The sequence below is a fragment of the Durio zibethinus genome, chromosome 22 (assembly GCF_047325235.1).
Source record: "Durio zibethinus cultivar Kanyao isolate XHJ-2024 chromosome 22, ASM4732523v1, whole genome shotgun sequence".
NCBI classification, from domain to species: domain Eukaryota; kingdom Viridiplantae; phylum Streptophyta; class Magnoliopsida; order Malvales; family Malvaceae; genus Durio; species Durio zibethinus.
In genome coordinates, this window is record NC_143183.1 from 22423742 (window position 1) to 22436952 (window position 13211).

General features: G+C 34.0%; 1 protein-coding gene across 11 annotated transcripts; it reads left to right on the forward strand.

The window, feature by feature from the left end:
• The first annotated feature begins 2243 nt into the window (after positions 1–2243).
• UPL6 (ubiquitin protein ligase 6) lies at positions 2244–12572 on the forward strand. 11 transcript variants are annotated; one of them, XR_016331872.1, is made up of 28 exons: positions 2244–2300; positions 2440–2705; positions 3889–3986; positions 4186–4313; positions 4490–4601; positions 4951–5131; positions 5298–5480; positions 5791–5973; positions 6374–6446; positions 6647–6765; positions 6879–7183; positions 7318–7414; positions 7636–7779; positions 7982–8065; positions 8154–8240; positions 8462–8602; positions 8727–8852; positions 9529–9627; positions 9766–9833; positions 9932–9998; positions 10134–10304; positions 10385–10474; positions 10939–11019; positions 11104–11189; positions 11260–11333; positions 11448–11519; positions 11685–11774; positions 12045–12572. XR_016331872.1 is itself a non-coding variant. In XM_022904998.2 (27 exons), exons 2-27 carry the CDS (start codon positions 2547–2549, stop codon positions 12109–12111), a joined length of 3099 nt encoding a protein of 1032 aa, XP_022760733.2. In that variant the 5' UTR covers positions 2244–2300; positions 2440–2546; the 3' UTR covers positions 12112–12572. The 11 variants fall into 11 exon arrangements, 8 of the variants coding, with proteins under 8 accessions (XP_022760733.2, XP_089607481.1, XP_022760734.2 ...); XR_016331871.1 differs by having other exon boundaries at positions 2244–2705; XM_022904998.2 differs by lacking the exon at positions 11104–11189.
• The last annotated feature ends 639 nt before the right edge of the window (positions 12573–13211 follow it).

Sequence of the window (13211 nt, forward strand, 5' to 3'; positions counted from 1 at the left end):
GCGAATTAATAATGTGTGCGCACGAGGCAATTGGTGTTGTTATTTTATTACACAGTTGGACCTCATCCGCTTCATCTTTCCCAATCAAGGAAGAAAGGAAAGGAAAACAACAGTTAGTTGCAAATTGACCCTGGGTCACTGGTTAGCGCCGACGCCGGTGATTGACCCAAATAATTGCCTCGTGATCACACATGAACAATTTTAGAAAGGCAAAGCTGCTGAACACAGGCCTGGTTTCATACTTTGAACTCAGCCATACCTCCAAAGTGGAAAATAAAGATTGAGGCGCACACTTTGTTGTTTCAAATCCCTGGCATTTGAGACATTCTGTTGGTTAAAGCCCAGCATTATAATTTGATTAATTCGACTCAAAGTTGCATAGGGCCCTGCATTTGGTTATTTTATTCATATAAAAAACCGTAGTGAAAAACAACTTATCACACCATCAAATGTGAATGCTAAAGCCCATTGTGCTTTGTAGACAACTTTTATAATTAATCCAAACACTACGCAGACCAAAAATTTATATTAAGCAACTTAATCCATCATGCTTTATAAAGTTTCAACACTTATTTTAAGTTTAATTATCAAAGCTTTCAATACGACAAAACACGAGTTAATGGTGGGTTTGAATTTTATTGCATCTTCAACGATACAATTGAATTTATTGTATTATCAGTTGAATCTAAATATTTATTTTAATAAAATTTATTTAGTATAAAATTTTTAATAAATTTTTTATTCAATCACGATTATAATAATTTCTATTGTTATTTTTAAATTTATCAAAATCAATTTTATAGTCTATTTAAATGGACCTTTAATCATTCATTACGCGTCTCGACTAGCGTCTGCTTGATTCCTTGTCAACAAAAGAAGCAAAATTAAATATTATTTTCATAACAATGATTTAAGTTCAACTTGGAATGATTAAAGCGTGCCATTAATTGAGGTTAAAGTGTTGCCTAAGTTTTATTGAACAAAAAAGCCCTCAGCGAGAAAAAATGGATAAATAATATATATATATATATATATATGTATGGGCTAGCAATTAAAATTCCATGGACTTGAAAGATGAACAAGGTGATCAAGTCTGAAACAAAGTTTTAGCTAAAAGATGAAAAAAAAATCAAAGCAATTTAATTAGGCAAGTAAAAGAAACAAAGTCAGAGCTGATATGGTGGTCAAGTGGATGGAGTTGAAAGAGTCAGCTTCACAAGCATTAATTGTTGCAGTTTGGCTCACTGAATTGGAACCAAAAAACTCAAAATTAATTAAATTACAAATGCTAATTTGCAGGAAAACCTAATTGCTTTTGACATTGAACCATATTGGTCTTTACTCGGTCTGATCTTTGAATTTTCATTGCAAAAGGTCAAAAACTTGTTTATTTTTAAGTGTTTGATGGATTGTTTGTTCCTTGATTTTCAGAGTTATTTTATTCTTCTTCGCTTTCAATTTGGGCTTCTTAATTGAAGTATATAGCCCAATTGAAAGCCCAGATAACGAGGCCAGACCCACAAATTCAGTATGCTACTTGGGCTTCATGGGTGAGTCAGAAAAATTTGGCCTGCCCCGACATGGTTTGGCCTGCATGAATATCACACTACACATGTTTTTTTTTTTTTTCCTAGAAACATCTCCCAAATGTTCCATCTTCCATATATCAATGAATCAATGTATCTATACATTTTGACTTTTAAATTATACATAGTATTAATATTAGGTCAAGAGAGTGTGAGAAAATATTAAAAATTTCAAATATATAGATAAATTAAGTTATGGTACCGATTGATTATTGCATTAATTAATATAGATTAATTAATATATTATTAAAATTAACGTTTTAAGATTACGAATTTAAAAAAAATTTATGCATATAATATTTTTTATTTAAATAAAAAAATTTAAGAATAAATTAAAAACTTAAAAATTAACCTTGAAAAATTAAAAAAAATTTAAAAATTTACACTGAAAAGTTAAATAGGGTAGATGATATCCTCTTCACCAAATCTTTCTTTTTTTTGGCCCTAAAAATTGGCCCTGAAAATTTATTATTAATTTTACTTTTCAAAATTTTTTTCTCATAAACAAGGAAAGAGCAAGTAGAATTGTATTGTTATCCTCTAAGGCACAAATTAAAGGTCAAAACGGAAACGTTTTGATGTTTCCTTTTCATACAGGAAACGGGGCGTATTAGGTGTCAGCATTACAATAACTTATTATTGTTCACGATCCCAGTCACCGTCCAAGGAATCGATCCGCGAGAAATTTCTCCCGTGTACCAACTCTTCTTCCTCGTTTAAGTCTTTTTAACTTTACTCTTATTTATTTATTTCTCCAATTTTCTGTCCATCCAAACACCAAACGTTCTCTCTTAATTGTGTTTTTACCTCACTCATCTCATGTTTCAATCTGATAATTAAAATCATTGTTTAGGGCAACTCTTCATTGATCGAATCCAAAGGAAAACCTTGAATTTGCGCTCTGGGATATTGATTAGTTACGGTTATTTAGGGTTTTAGTTGAGGCCGTGAGATTCGAGGATGTTCTTCACGGGTGATCCGACCAGTCGGAAACGAGTTGATTTGGGAGGTCGGAGCTCAAAGGAGAGAGATAGGCAGAAACTTCTAGAACAAACGCGATCGGAGCGGAATCGCCGGCTCTTGCTGCGGCAGCAGAATTCTGCAGCTCTCAAGATTCAGGTTTGCTTTTGTTCTTCTCAATTTGAATTAATCCATTTCTTTTCCTTTAATAATTACTTGTTTTTTTATCATGGTTGAAGACATTGGAACTGGAACTTTGTTTGCATTGAGCTGAAAATTAATCTCTTGAAATTTTCCATGCGTGTTTAGTTTTAATCCAAGTATATGCAACGGACAGCCGCGAATAACAATGCTTCCATGTTGTTTTATTTTAATCCAAAATTTATAGCTTTTGTTTGGAATGGGACATAGTTGGTTACATTGGATATATTGCACTGGTTCAGTATTATGTATAGGTTCTTTTGTGCTGGATGAGAGATGATGTAATTTTGGGGGTCAATTATTGAGTTATGGAATGTGATAGGGGGGATGCAAATAATGCAGTGAACTTATGTGGTTTTCTACTGAATGTTTTCCTTGTAACTGCCTTATATTAGGAAAGAGCTTCAATACGAAGGCATTTGATGCTTGTTGGTATTTAAATGGTAAAACCCTTAGTTGATATTGTTGATTCTTGAGAAAGGGAATAGAATAATCATCAAGTTTTACTTGTATGTGCCTTAGCATGTATTAGAGTTCATAAATTTTGTTGAAGAAAAATGGGTAGTGTTATGAAGACTGACTAGTGGATAAATATCTAAACGTTTGCTTTTGCTTCTTGATAGGTCAATGGTTGAATGACTTTCATTGTTTTTGAACTCCTCAAAACCTTATACTCCAACATGATTTTATTTTCTAAATTCAAACTTATTATCTTCAACCATAAGTTTGATTTTCTTTAAGTGATCAGGTTTAAACAGTCCAACCAAGCTAAATAGTCTGTACATCATTAACATGTTGAACTATCCTCAGTAAGACCCTGCAGTAAATAAGTTTTTGTTAAATCACAACCCTTCATTGTCATTTTAAGCTTTTATTTGCAGTTATCATGTGTCTGAAGAGGCATATTATTGGGTTCTAAGTCATTTCTCTTGATTCTTTCTTAGTTGTATCTGCTTTATGATTAACAACATCAAATACTTGTCACTAAACTGAATTGGCATTGGCTTAGGTGGTATATGAGAATCTTTTAGCTATATCTTTCTATTAGGCGATTTAGGCTGGATAATATGGTTGGCTGGATTTGCCTTTAAGAACTTTCTGGCCTACATTTTGCAAAGTGTTGACTAATTACTAGCTACAGAAATACTTCAGAGGGAGAAAGGTAGTGGAAGTTGAACGTGCCAAGGTGCGAGAGCAGTTCTACAAAACCTATGGAAAACACTGCCAAAATGTAGACAGGTAAATTTGGTTGTCTATAGCATCTTTAAGGTGTTTCAGTGAAGAACTCTTTTGGTTCATTTTTCATGAGAATTCTGTTTATTATCAACAAAGTGAGTTGAAATGCTTTTTTTTTAGGGCCTTTTTTTATTGCTTTTCTAAATGTCTTATTCTTTCATGTGATTTTCTGATTTTGTTCAGATTGTCTCTGTTTATGCAGGCATTGTTTTGGTCCAGACTCTGAGTTTCTCCGCCAGCTAATTTTCTTCTTTAATGCCTGGAATAGAAATGATTTTTCAGTTCTTGTTGAGACTTGCCAATTGCTTCGGCATTTTGTTCGAGATAGTGGTACTTTTATCAGAATGCCTTCTTGAATAGTTTTGTTATGAATAAGTTATTGTGTGTGTGTGTGTGTGTGTGTGTGTGTGTGTGTGTGTATGTGTATTGTTTTGTGTTTTGCATACAATTATGATAGTGTTTATCCTTCTTTCTTTCTCTAACTGTTGCATATAATTATGCAACAGGGGATGTTGTAGGACTCTTTGCAGGCAAGGACTATTTGTCCAATCATTCTTTGGTTGCCTACAGATTGAAGCGACTCTCATTTGCTTGTATTCAGGCTATACATCAGAACAGGTTAGTGCCTCAAACCTTCTTTTGTCAACTTGGTGATGTCTTATTTTTCATTTTTATTTTTTATCTCATGATGGAGCTTGTGTTCTTTTATATATGTAAGCAGCTTTTAGATATTCTTTAGAATCTCAGGGATCTAAAATAGAAACAGAAACAAGGGGAAAAATGAATGCATGATCTTGATGATAGCTTGATATATATTGCCATGCATCCATATCTTTTTCTCTCTCTTCCCCCCTTTCTCATTTTTAGTGTCTTGCACTTTGATGTTTGGTAGAATTTAATATGCTTATATATTCTGTGCATATTTTTAAGTTGTTTCCGAAAGTAATGTTAATTTTTTATTGGGCAGAAATCTATTGAAAGATCAACTGTTGATGACTCCAGAGGAGTCTAGTGCATCAACAACTGTCTTGCTTCAAGCATTGGTTTTGTTGTTAGATCCTAAACTGCCCTGGGCTTGTAAGACAGTCGGTTATCTCATGCAAAGAAATGTATTCTCTCTGTTTAGAGAAGTTATTCTAACAGTCAAGGTACGCTTTTTTGCAACCCTATTCTTATGTTTTGTTTTCTTCAGATTGGATATAATTTTTTGTGTAGACATTTTGATATCCTTATCTCCATAATCGTGCATCTTAAAACTTGTGATTTAGTAATGGCCTTCTGCTTTTCTGATACTACCTGAATTTTGTGGTGCAGGGAAATATAAATGTCAGAGGTTCTTTTGGGAAAATATCTGTATTGGAGCATGTGCTAGCTCTTATGATTTCTCATGTTGGTCAGAGTCCATGTATTTGCTCAAATGTGGATCCACAGTGGAGTTTCTCATCCCAGATTCTTACAATCCCTTTCTTATGGCAATTTTTTCCATGCTTAAAAGAGGTAGATTTCTTCTATGTCTGAATTGTTTGAGACTTTATAAGTTGTTTCTTTGAGCTTAATTGAATCTTGATCGAGGTGGTATGTGGTGCTGAAAAACTTCAAAAGCATATTCTTTCTGTTCTACTTGGTTGTTTCTACTTCTTTTACTTTTTCTGAAACTAGCTTTACATACTGCTAATTTCTTTTTTCTTTGTTTATGCTGCAAAATTCCCAAATTTTATTTTCATAGCAAATTTTCTGTTGCTACATAATTTTTGTTTCCATTTTATGTTTGTTGCAGATTATAATTTTATGATCTTTTACTATTTAGGTTTTTGCATCTCGGAGCTTGATCCAGCACTACACTAATCAGATGGCATTGTGCGTGCAAAACCATGCTAATGTACTTCCCACTGATATATTGAATGAGTTTACTGGTTATGCCTGCCTCCTTGGTAATATATTAGAAACAGCAGGTTCTGCTTTATCTCAGCCTGATTGCTCATTTGAAATGGTAAGAAGCTGGTTCTGTTTTAATTGGACCAGATGTTTTTCTCCTACAAGCTTTTCCGTATTTCATTAGTGATAAATGTGGTCATTCTACATGCATTGCTTTTGAACAATATTTTCCATTTGATGTGATTGAATGCTATGAATATGTGCATATGTGAATGCAAGTATATTGTTGAGATATTGGACCCTAATGGCTTTCCTGACTTCCTTATAATTCTGTCAAATCTTAATCTTAGTATTTCCATTAAAGCTGCATTTACGTTTGGATTAAATGTGGTTGTCTACTTTTATGTTTGCATTAAAGCTGCTTCTTATGTTAAAAATAACTTCAATTTGTAATGTAATTAGGTTTTGAAGCTAGATTTTTTACTTCTTTTTCTTTTATTTGTTATTTTGAGCAGGCTGTAGACCTTGCAGCAGTTACAACATTCCTGTTGGAAGCTCTTCCTCCTATAAAATCCTCAAGCAGAGAAAGTATGCCTTGCCTCTTGATATCATCTTTTTCTCTCTATTTCCTCCTTTTATTTGCCTACGGAGGTTTTTTTCCCCTAGCTTCCTCAACTAGAAAATTATAAATTCGGTTATGTTTCATCAACTATGACTTGATTTTTTGCACACCAATTCCTATTAAAATTGGTTCAATGAAATGCACATGCATAAATATTTGTCTTCAGGTTCTACAGTTGGGGAGGATGATATGATTGTAGGTGATGAAATAGTGGCAATAGTTTTGGATGATAATTTGGAACAGCAGATAATCAATGCTATTGATTCACGCTTTCTTCTGCAATTGGTAGGCACTTGACACTTTCTGTTACTTTGAAAATGACTTTGGCTATCCTTATGAAATTGGTGTTTTCTTTTCAATATCAAAGAAAGGGTTCAAATTTTGATTCTTCTGAGCAGATTAATGTGTTATTTAGAGGGATGTCAACCGTCCATGGTTCACATAATGAAGGACCAGATGAAAAGGAGGTGGCAGCTGTTGGTGCTGCTTGTGCTTTTCTGCATGTTACATTCAATACTTTACCTCTAGAGAGAATCATGACTGTACTAGCATATAGAACCGAACTTGTTCCAGTGCTTTGGAATTTTATGAAGAGATGTCATCAAATTCAAAATTGGTCATCCTTGCTTGAGCGATTTTCATATCTCTTGGGAGATGCGCCTGGTTGGCTGCTACCTCTGTCTGTTTTCTGTCCAGTGTACAAGTAAGATGATTGGTTGATTTCTGGCAGAATAATTATATGCAATTGCTGTTGTGTGTTTCAGCCTTGTTTTCGTAAATGCTAAATGGTGTTTTCAGATTGATCACTGACTTTTCTGGCTTCTTTTGGTTGATTAGGCACATGCTTAGGATAGTTGATAACGAGGAGTTTTATGAGCAGGAGAAGCCACTGTCTTTGAAGGATGTCAGATGCCTAATTGTCATTCTAAGACAGGTGACTTCCTTTTGTAACTGTGAAGTAATTTTTAATTTTGGTTCAGAAAAATACATTGTATTCGCTGGAAGGACATGATTTATGGATATCCATCGACCATATGATAGCATTGGTGGCAACTGTGATTCGTATGACTACCATAGAATTGCTGGTGCAGGTTAACCTTGCTTAATGGTCTAATCAACATTCATATAATTCTTCTGTTTTCCTCCTCAATGCAGGCTTTGTGGCAGCTCCTATGGTTGAATCCTTCAGCTCACCCTAGTTCTGGGAAATCTATCTCCAACACTTCTGCTCATGACAGGCACCCTGTTGAAGCTATTCAAAATAGGGTTGGTACTGTAGCCTCTGAGCTGCTCTGCCAGGTAGATGCCAGTTTAACTTGTTGAATTTCTAACTTCCCATTGTTGACATTTTGTGTTGTGCATGATATTAGAAATTATCTGTGTTGCGCTCTATAAATATAAATAAATGGAACGAGGCATTTCTTGAGAATAATGACCTGTAGGAAAACATTATTTTCTTTTTCACCTTCCTGATTTTTGTTATTTAAAACTGCTCTTATAGTTGCAAGATTGGAACAACAGGCGGCAGTTTAGTCCCCCCAGTGACTTTCATGCTGATGGTGTAAATGACTATTTTATTTCTCAGGTAATATCTTCTCAATTGCAGCTTTAAGTTGCAAGTATCAATTTTTTTTAATGCAGCTTGTTTGTTCGATCTCAAATTTCCCTAGCAGGCTGTAATGGAAGGCACAAAAGCACATGACATGTTGAAACAAGCACCTTTCCTGATTCCATTCACTAGCAGAGTTAAAATATTCACTGTAAGTGAGTAATTAGAAAATTTTGCTTCCAGTCTTTAGTTGGAAACTGTTGGATCTTGAAGAATAAGATCAAGATGTTGATATGACTATCCTTATATGAATTCCTTGAACTTGGAGGATGATGAGTTATGTGGGAAAATTGGTCTCTCATTTGGTTTCTTTTTCACTGATATTTAGTTTCCTATTTGCTTTGTATATTCCTTCTATTACCCACCTACCAGTCACAACTAGGATCAGTTAGGCAGAGACAAGGGCCTCATGGTGTTTTCCCCAGAAATCGATTCAGAATACGAAGGGATCATATCTTGGAAGATGCTTATAATCAGATGAGTGCATTGTCTGAAGATGATCTTAGAGGACTGGTATGCTTTTCTTAAGTCTTCTCACGTATGAAATTATTATCTTTAATAGCTTTGTGGAATCTGGTCTCTTCCCTCTTGAAACTGTCCAACAATGATATAATCAGTTTCTTTTGCTTGCCTACAGATTCGTGTAACATTTGTCAATGAATTTGGAGTGGAGGAGGCTGGTATTGATGGTGGTGGAATTTTCAAAGATTTTATGGAGAATATTACTCGAGCTGCATTTGATGTGCAGTATGGGTTGTTTAAGGTTGTTAATCTATGCTACTGCTTGCTCCTTTTCATCTTCTCATATACATGCATGGTTTCTTAATAAGTTGGTTGGACATATCCACGGATTTATTTTTTATTCCAACCATGTTTTTTTTATGGGTACAATGGAGGTCAATGCCTAGAGGGAATTAGGGAAAGCCAGTAGTGGCTTCCTTACCTTTCACCGGTGATGGTCGGATTTAAGATGGCATGCTTCTTTCTGATCAAACAGGTTAAGAGAGAAGATCAATATTCAATTCTTGCTGAACAAGGGAAAGATAAAGAACACTCAGATTTTCTTGATCATGATTTTTTAAATAATAAGAGTGTGCTTGGCCTGGTTTGTAAACAAAGAGATGCTCTGTTTCAATGTAATATTTAAATGAAAAAGATGGATTTAACACCAATTGGAATCTGAACTTGGTATAAATATGCAGTAAGAGATCATTGAATTCAAATAGAAGATGTCATTACCCCCTGGTACTAGTTGTCTACTGAGACTAGCGTGTCTGTTATGGAACCTTCATCTTTTTTTGTTTTTTGTCGAAGTCAACATTGTTTGTCATGAATAGGGATCCATTTTGTTTTATATGTTAAACTTGTCTCACTTATTATGTATTTTTTTTTCTTATAACATGTGTTTTCTTCACATACTGCATGGTTTGCCTACCCAGGAAACATCTGATCACCTCCTATATCCTAATCCTGGATCGGGAATGATACATGAACAACACCTCCAATTTTTTCATTTCTTGGGAACGCTTCTTGCAAAGGTTTGTTATTCTATTACACAAGCTTAATCAATTCAGTGCAATGATGTATCTATATCTAATATTAATGTGCCTGCATGCTATCTCAGCTTTATGTATTACAGGTCTTATTAATGAGACATAACATTACCTTTCTTGTAGGCCATGTTTGAAGGGATTCTTGTGGATATACCATTTGCAACATTCTTCTTGAGCAAATTGAAACAAAAGTAAGGTTTTGAATGGTTTCCTACTCTCTGTAAGACCTCTTTTTTATATGTATTCTAGATATACTAATACATGCATACTTTTCCTTCCAATTGATTAGGTACAATTATTTAAATGACTTGCCTTCCTTGGACCCAGAATTATATCGGCACCTTATTTTCTTAAAGGTGATTTTTCTTTACCTTTTCCCTTTTTTATCTCGTGTTCATAGTTTGTGGGAAAATAGTGACTTTATTTGCATAGTCATCCTTTCACGTGGGTTCTAGCCTTCTAATTCCCACCTTCTTTGCTATGACTTTCAGCATTATAAAAGGGACATTTCCGAATTGGAGCTCTACTTTGTCATTGTGAATAATGAGTATGGAGAGCAATCTGAAGAAGAGCTGCTTCCAGGAGGCAAAAACATACGTGTTACTAATGAGAATGTCATCACATTTATTCACCTTGTATCTAACCACCGTTTGAATTTTCAGGTAGTGAGATCCTTCATCTCAAATTAGTTTAATGCGTCTTACTTTTATGATGGTGACATAATGAAACAAGGCCATTGCAGATACGGCAACAAAGTTCTCATTTCCTAAGGGGATTTCAGCAGCTTATACAGAAGGATTGGATTGATATGTTTAATGAACATGAATTGCAGGTATTGTTTTTCTACATCAAAAATTTTCAGGTTGTATTCACTTTGCAAGCACTAGTTTCCTAATCTTACTTTGAGGTCATTTAAACATGTGTTATTTACATTGATTTGCCAAAATTCCTTTTCACTTAAAAATGGTTAATGAACCTTCATATTGTATGCCCTGTGAACTGCAGTTTTTGCTTGATGTTTGCAATTCTGTTATGCCAAAATGTCTTTAACCATTGGTCATGTTCCCTTGCATTAACATTGATTTTCATTCAATTATACTTTGTATGTGTAAGCTGCTTTACTTCAATTCTTGACATCTTTTTCACTGATGGTTTAAGATCATGAACGTATTATTGCATTCACCCTGGATGAAGCATGTACTTATCTTTCAAATTATAAATATTCATCAATTGAGTGCAACCTGCTTAATGTCTTTTGAGCTTTATTTATATACTTGGAATCTATTTTCTTTGCAGCTTCTGATATCAGGTTCACTTGACAGCTTGGATGTTGATGACCTGCGACACCACACCAATTATGCGGGTGGTTATCATGCTGTAAGTTTTTACCCCTCATCTCTCGTGTTGGATTAGATTGTGTTATTATGCCACAAATGTTCTGACTTTTTCCAGTTTTACTAGTTGAAATGGCATGACTGCAAATTGTTACTAAATTAACTTGTTGCCTTATCTGTCATTCTTATCAATTGGTGTTTGCTTTATCAATTGTAAGTACAAATTGTTTCCAGTTCTCTGTGTTTGCTTTTAGAAGCTTATCTTCGCTTCTTTGTTTAACAGGAGCACTATGTCATCGATATGTTTTGGGGGGTCCTCAAAAGCTTTTCCCTGGAAAATCAAAAGAAAATTTTGAAGTGAGTTACATCATCTATGATCTGTGTGTTTGTTGTCCTATGTTGGCTACTTCAATTATTAGCTTCAAGAATAATGAAAATGAGAGGATAATAACTATATGAAGTTCTTTTCAGGTTTGTGACTGGGTGCTCCCGAGGACCTCTACTGGGATTCAAATATCTTGAACCTTTATTTTGCATACAAAGGTAATAATTGTACAAAATGTACTCTGGAAATGTGAAAACTTATTAGTCAGGTGGCTGACAGCGACAGAAGCATGATAGAACACTACTGATTTCTCTTGTCTAATTTTTTTTTTCTTTTTCCTTTCCAATCAGAAATTAACAATTTTGCTGTCTACTCTTTTCCAGAGCTGCTGGTAGTGCCTCTGAAGAAGCATTGGACCGATTACCAACATCAGCTACATGTATGAACCTTCTAAAGCTTCCACCATATAGAAGGTTTGTCTCTCTTTTAATAGCTTACCATAGAGTAGGACTTTGGTACGAGAAATTCTAGGTGATTTCTTTGCATGGAAATTGAATTGCTGTTTGTGGTGGTGATAATTCACATTTTCAAGGCTTTTAACTTGAGGCATGCAAGAATTCAGAAGTCACTTATAAATTAGCCTGCAAAAGTTTTTCATCATAACCAGTGTCACTTATTTAAATACTGACTTTTCCTTTTATGGCAATATATCTAAATTCCTAAATGATGTGCTTATGGTGCAGCAAAGAGCAACTGGAAACCAAATTGCTGTATGCCATAAATGCAGATGCTGGTTTTGATTTGAGTTAATTTCCTACACAAAGCCAGGCTCTACTATAAGGTTGTGAACTATGCTCATTCGCAAATATATTAAATTGAAGTCAGTGTTATGAGAATTTCATAATGGTCAAGTGCCAAGGAGGCTTACCGAGAAGAGATGAATGCCGACCAAGGCCGAGAATAACAGTGTATAGATAGATAGCTGTCCTGTCCAGCCTGTTTGTTTTAGTTTGTTAAGATGTACATACGTGGAGATATCTGCAGTCTAGATTCTATAGTTTAAACAAACATCTGCAGGAGACACAAGCGGATTCCAAATCTGCATATTTATGGACTCTTGAAGATCGCTCCTGCAGTGCCAGGGGTCGTGGCCAACTCGCAAGTTTGGTCTTGTCAAATGTTCTTAATGTAAACTCTAGCCCAAGTCGAAAATAAACTATTCTTGTATCATCATTTGTAAATGAATAAACATAATATGAACAAATTAAACATGGTATGGTGTGGTATGGTCAGGTCTGTTCTTTACTGTTGTGAGTAGTTCCCCCCTCCCCCCCTTTTTGTTTTTGTTTTTTTTTTTTTTTCAATATAGAGCTATTTAAAAGAATTTGTCAATGCCTTGTTTCTTATAAAATCTTATTAGTAATGGTAATGGCGTAAATTGTACTTAAAATCAGCATTTTATAAGTTAATTAATTGAGGTTACTTGATCCCGCAATCTTCAAAGTTTAAAATCATGTCAGTGAGTCAAAACAATAGTTGTTAATTTCGTTTTAGTATAGATTATGTTGGTCGGTACATTTTAATTAAATCAAAATATAATATATTTAAAATAATTTTTTATATCAAATTTGGCATCGAATAATATCGATATTTAAAAATAATTTTTTATATCAAATTTAGTATTGGATAATATCAATTATTTTTGTTAGTTTTGATATGTTTTGATGAATTTTGATGGAATAACATGCTTTGATTGGTACATAAATGTGAAATGTAATTTTTAATTTTTAATTTATTTTTTGTTATTTAATTATTTTTAATATAATAAAAATAAAATTAATCGATAAAATAATTCTTAAAAATTAAGTTTGTTATTTTTTATTTTTATTTGTTTTTTTTATACTTTATTT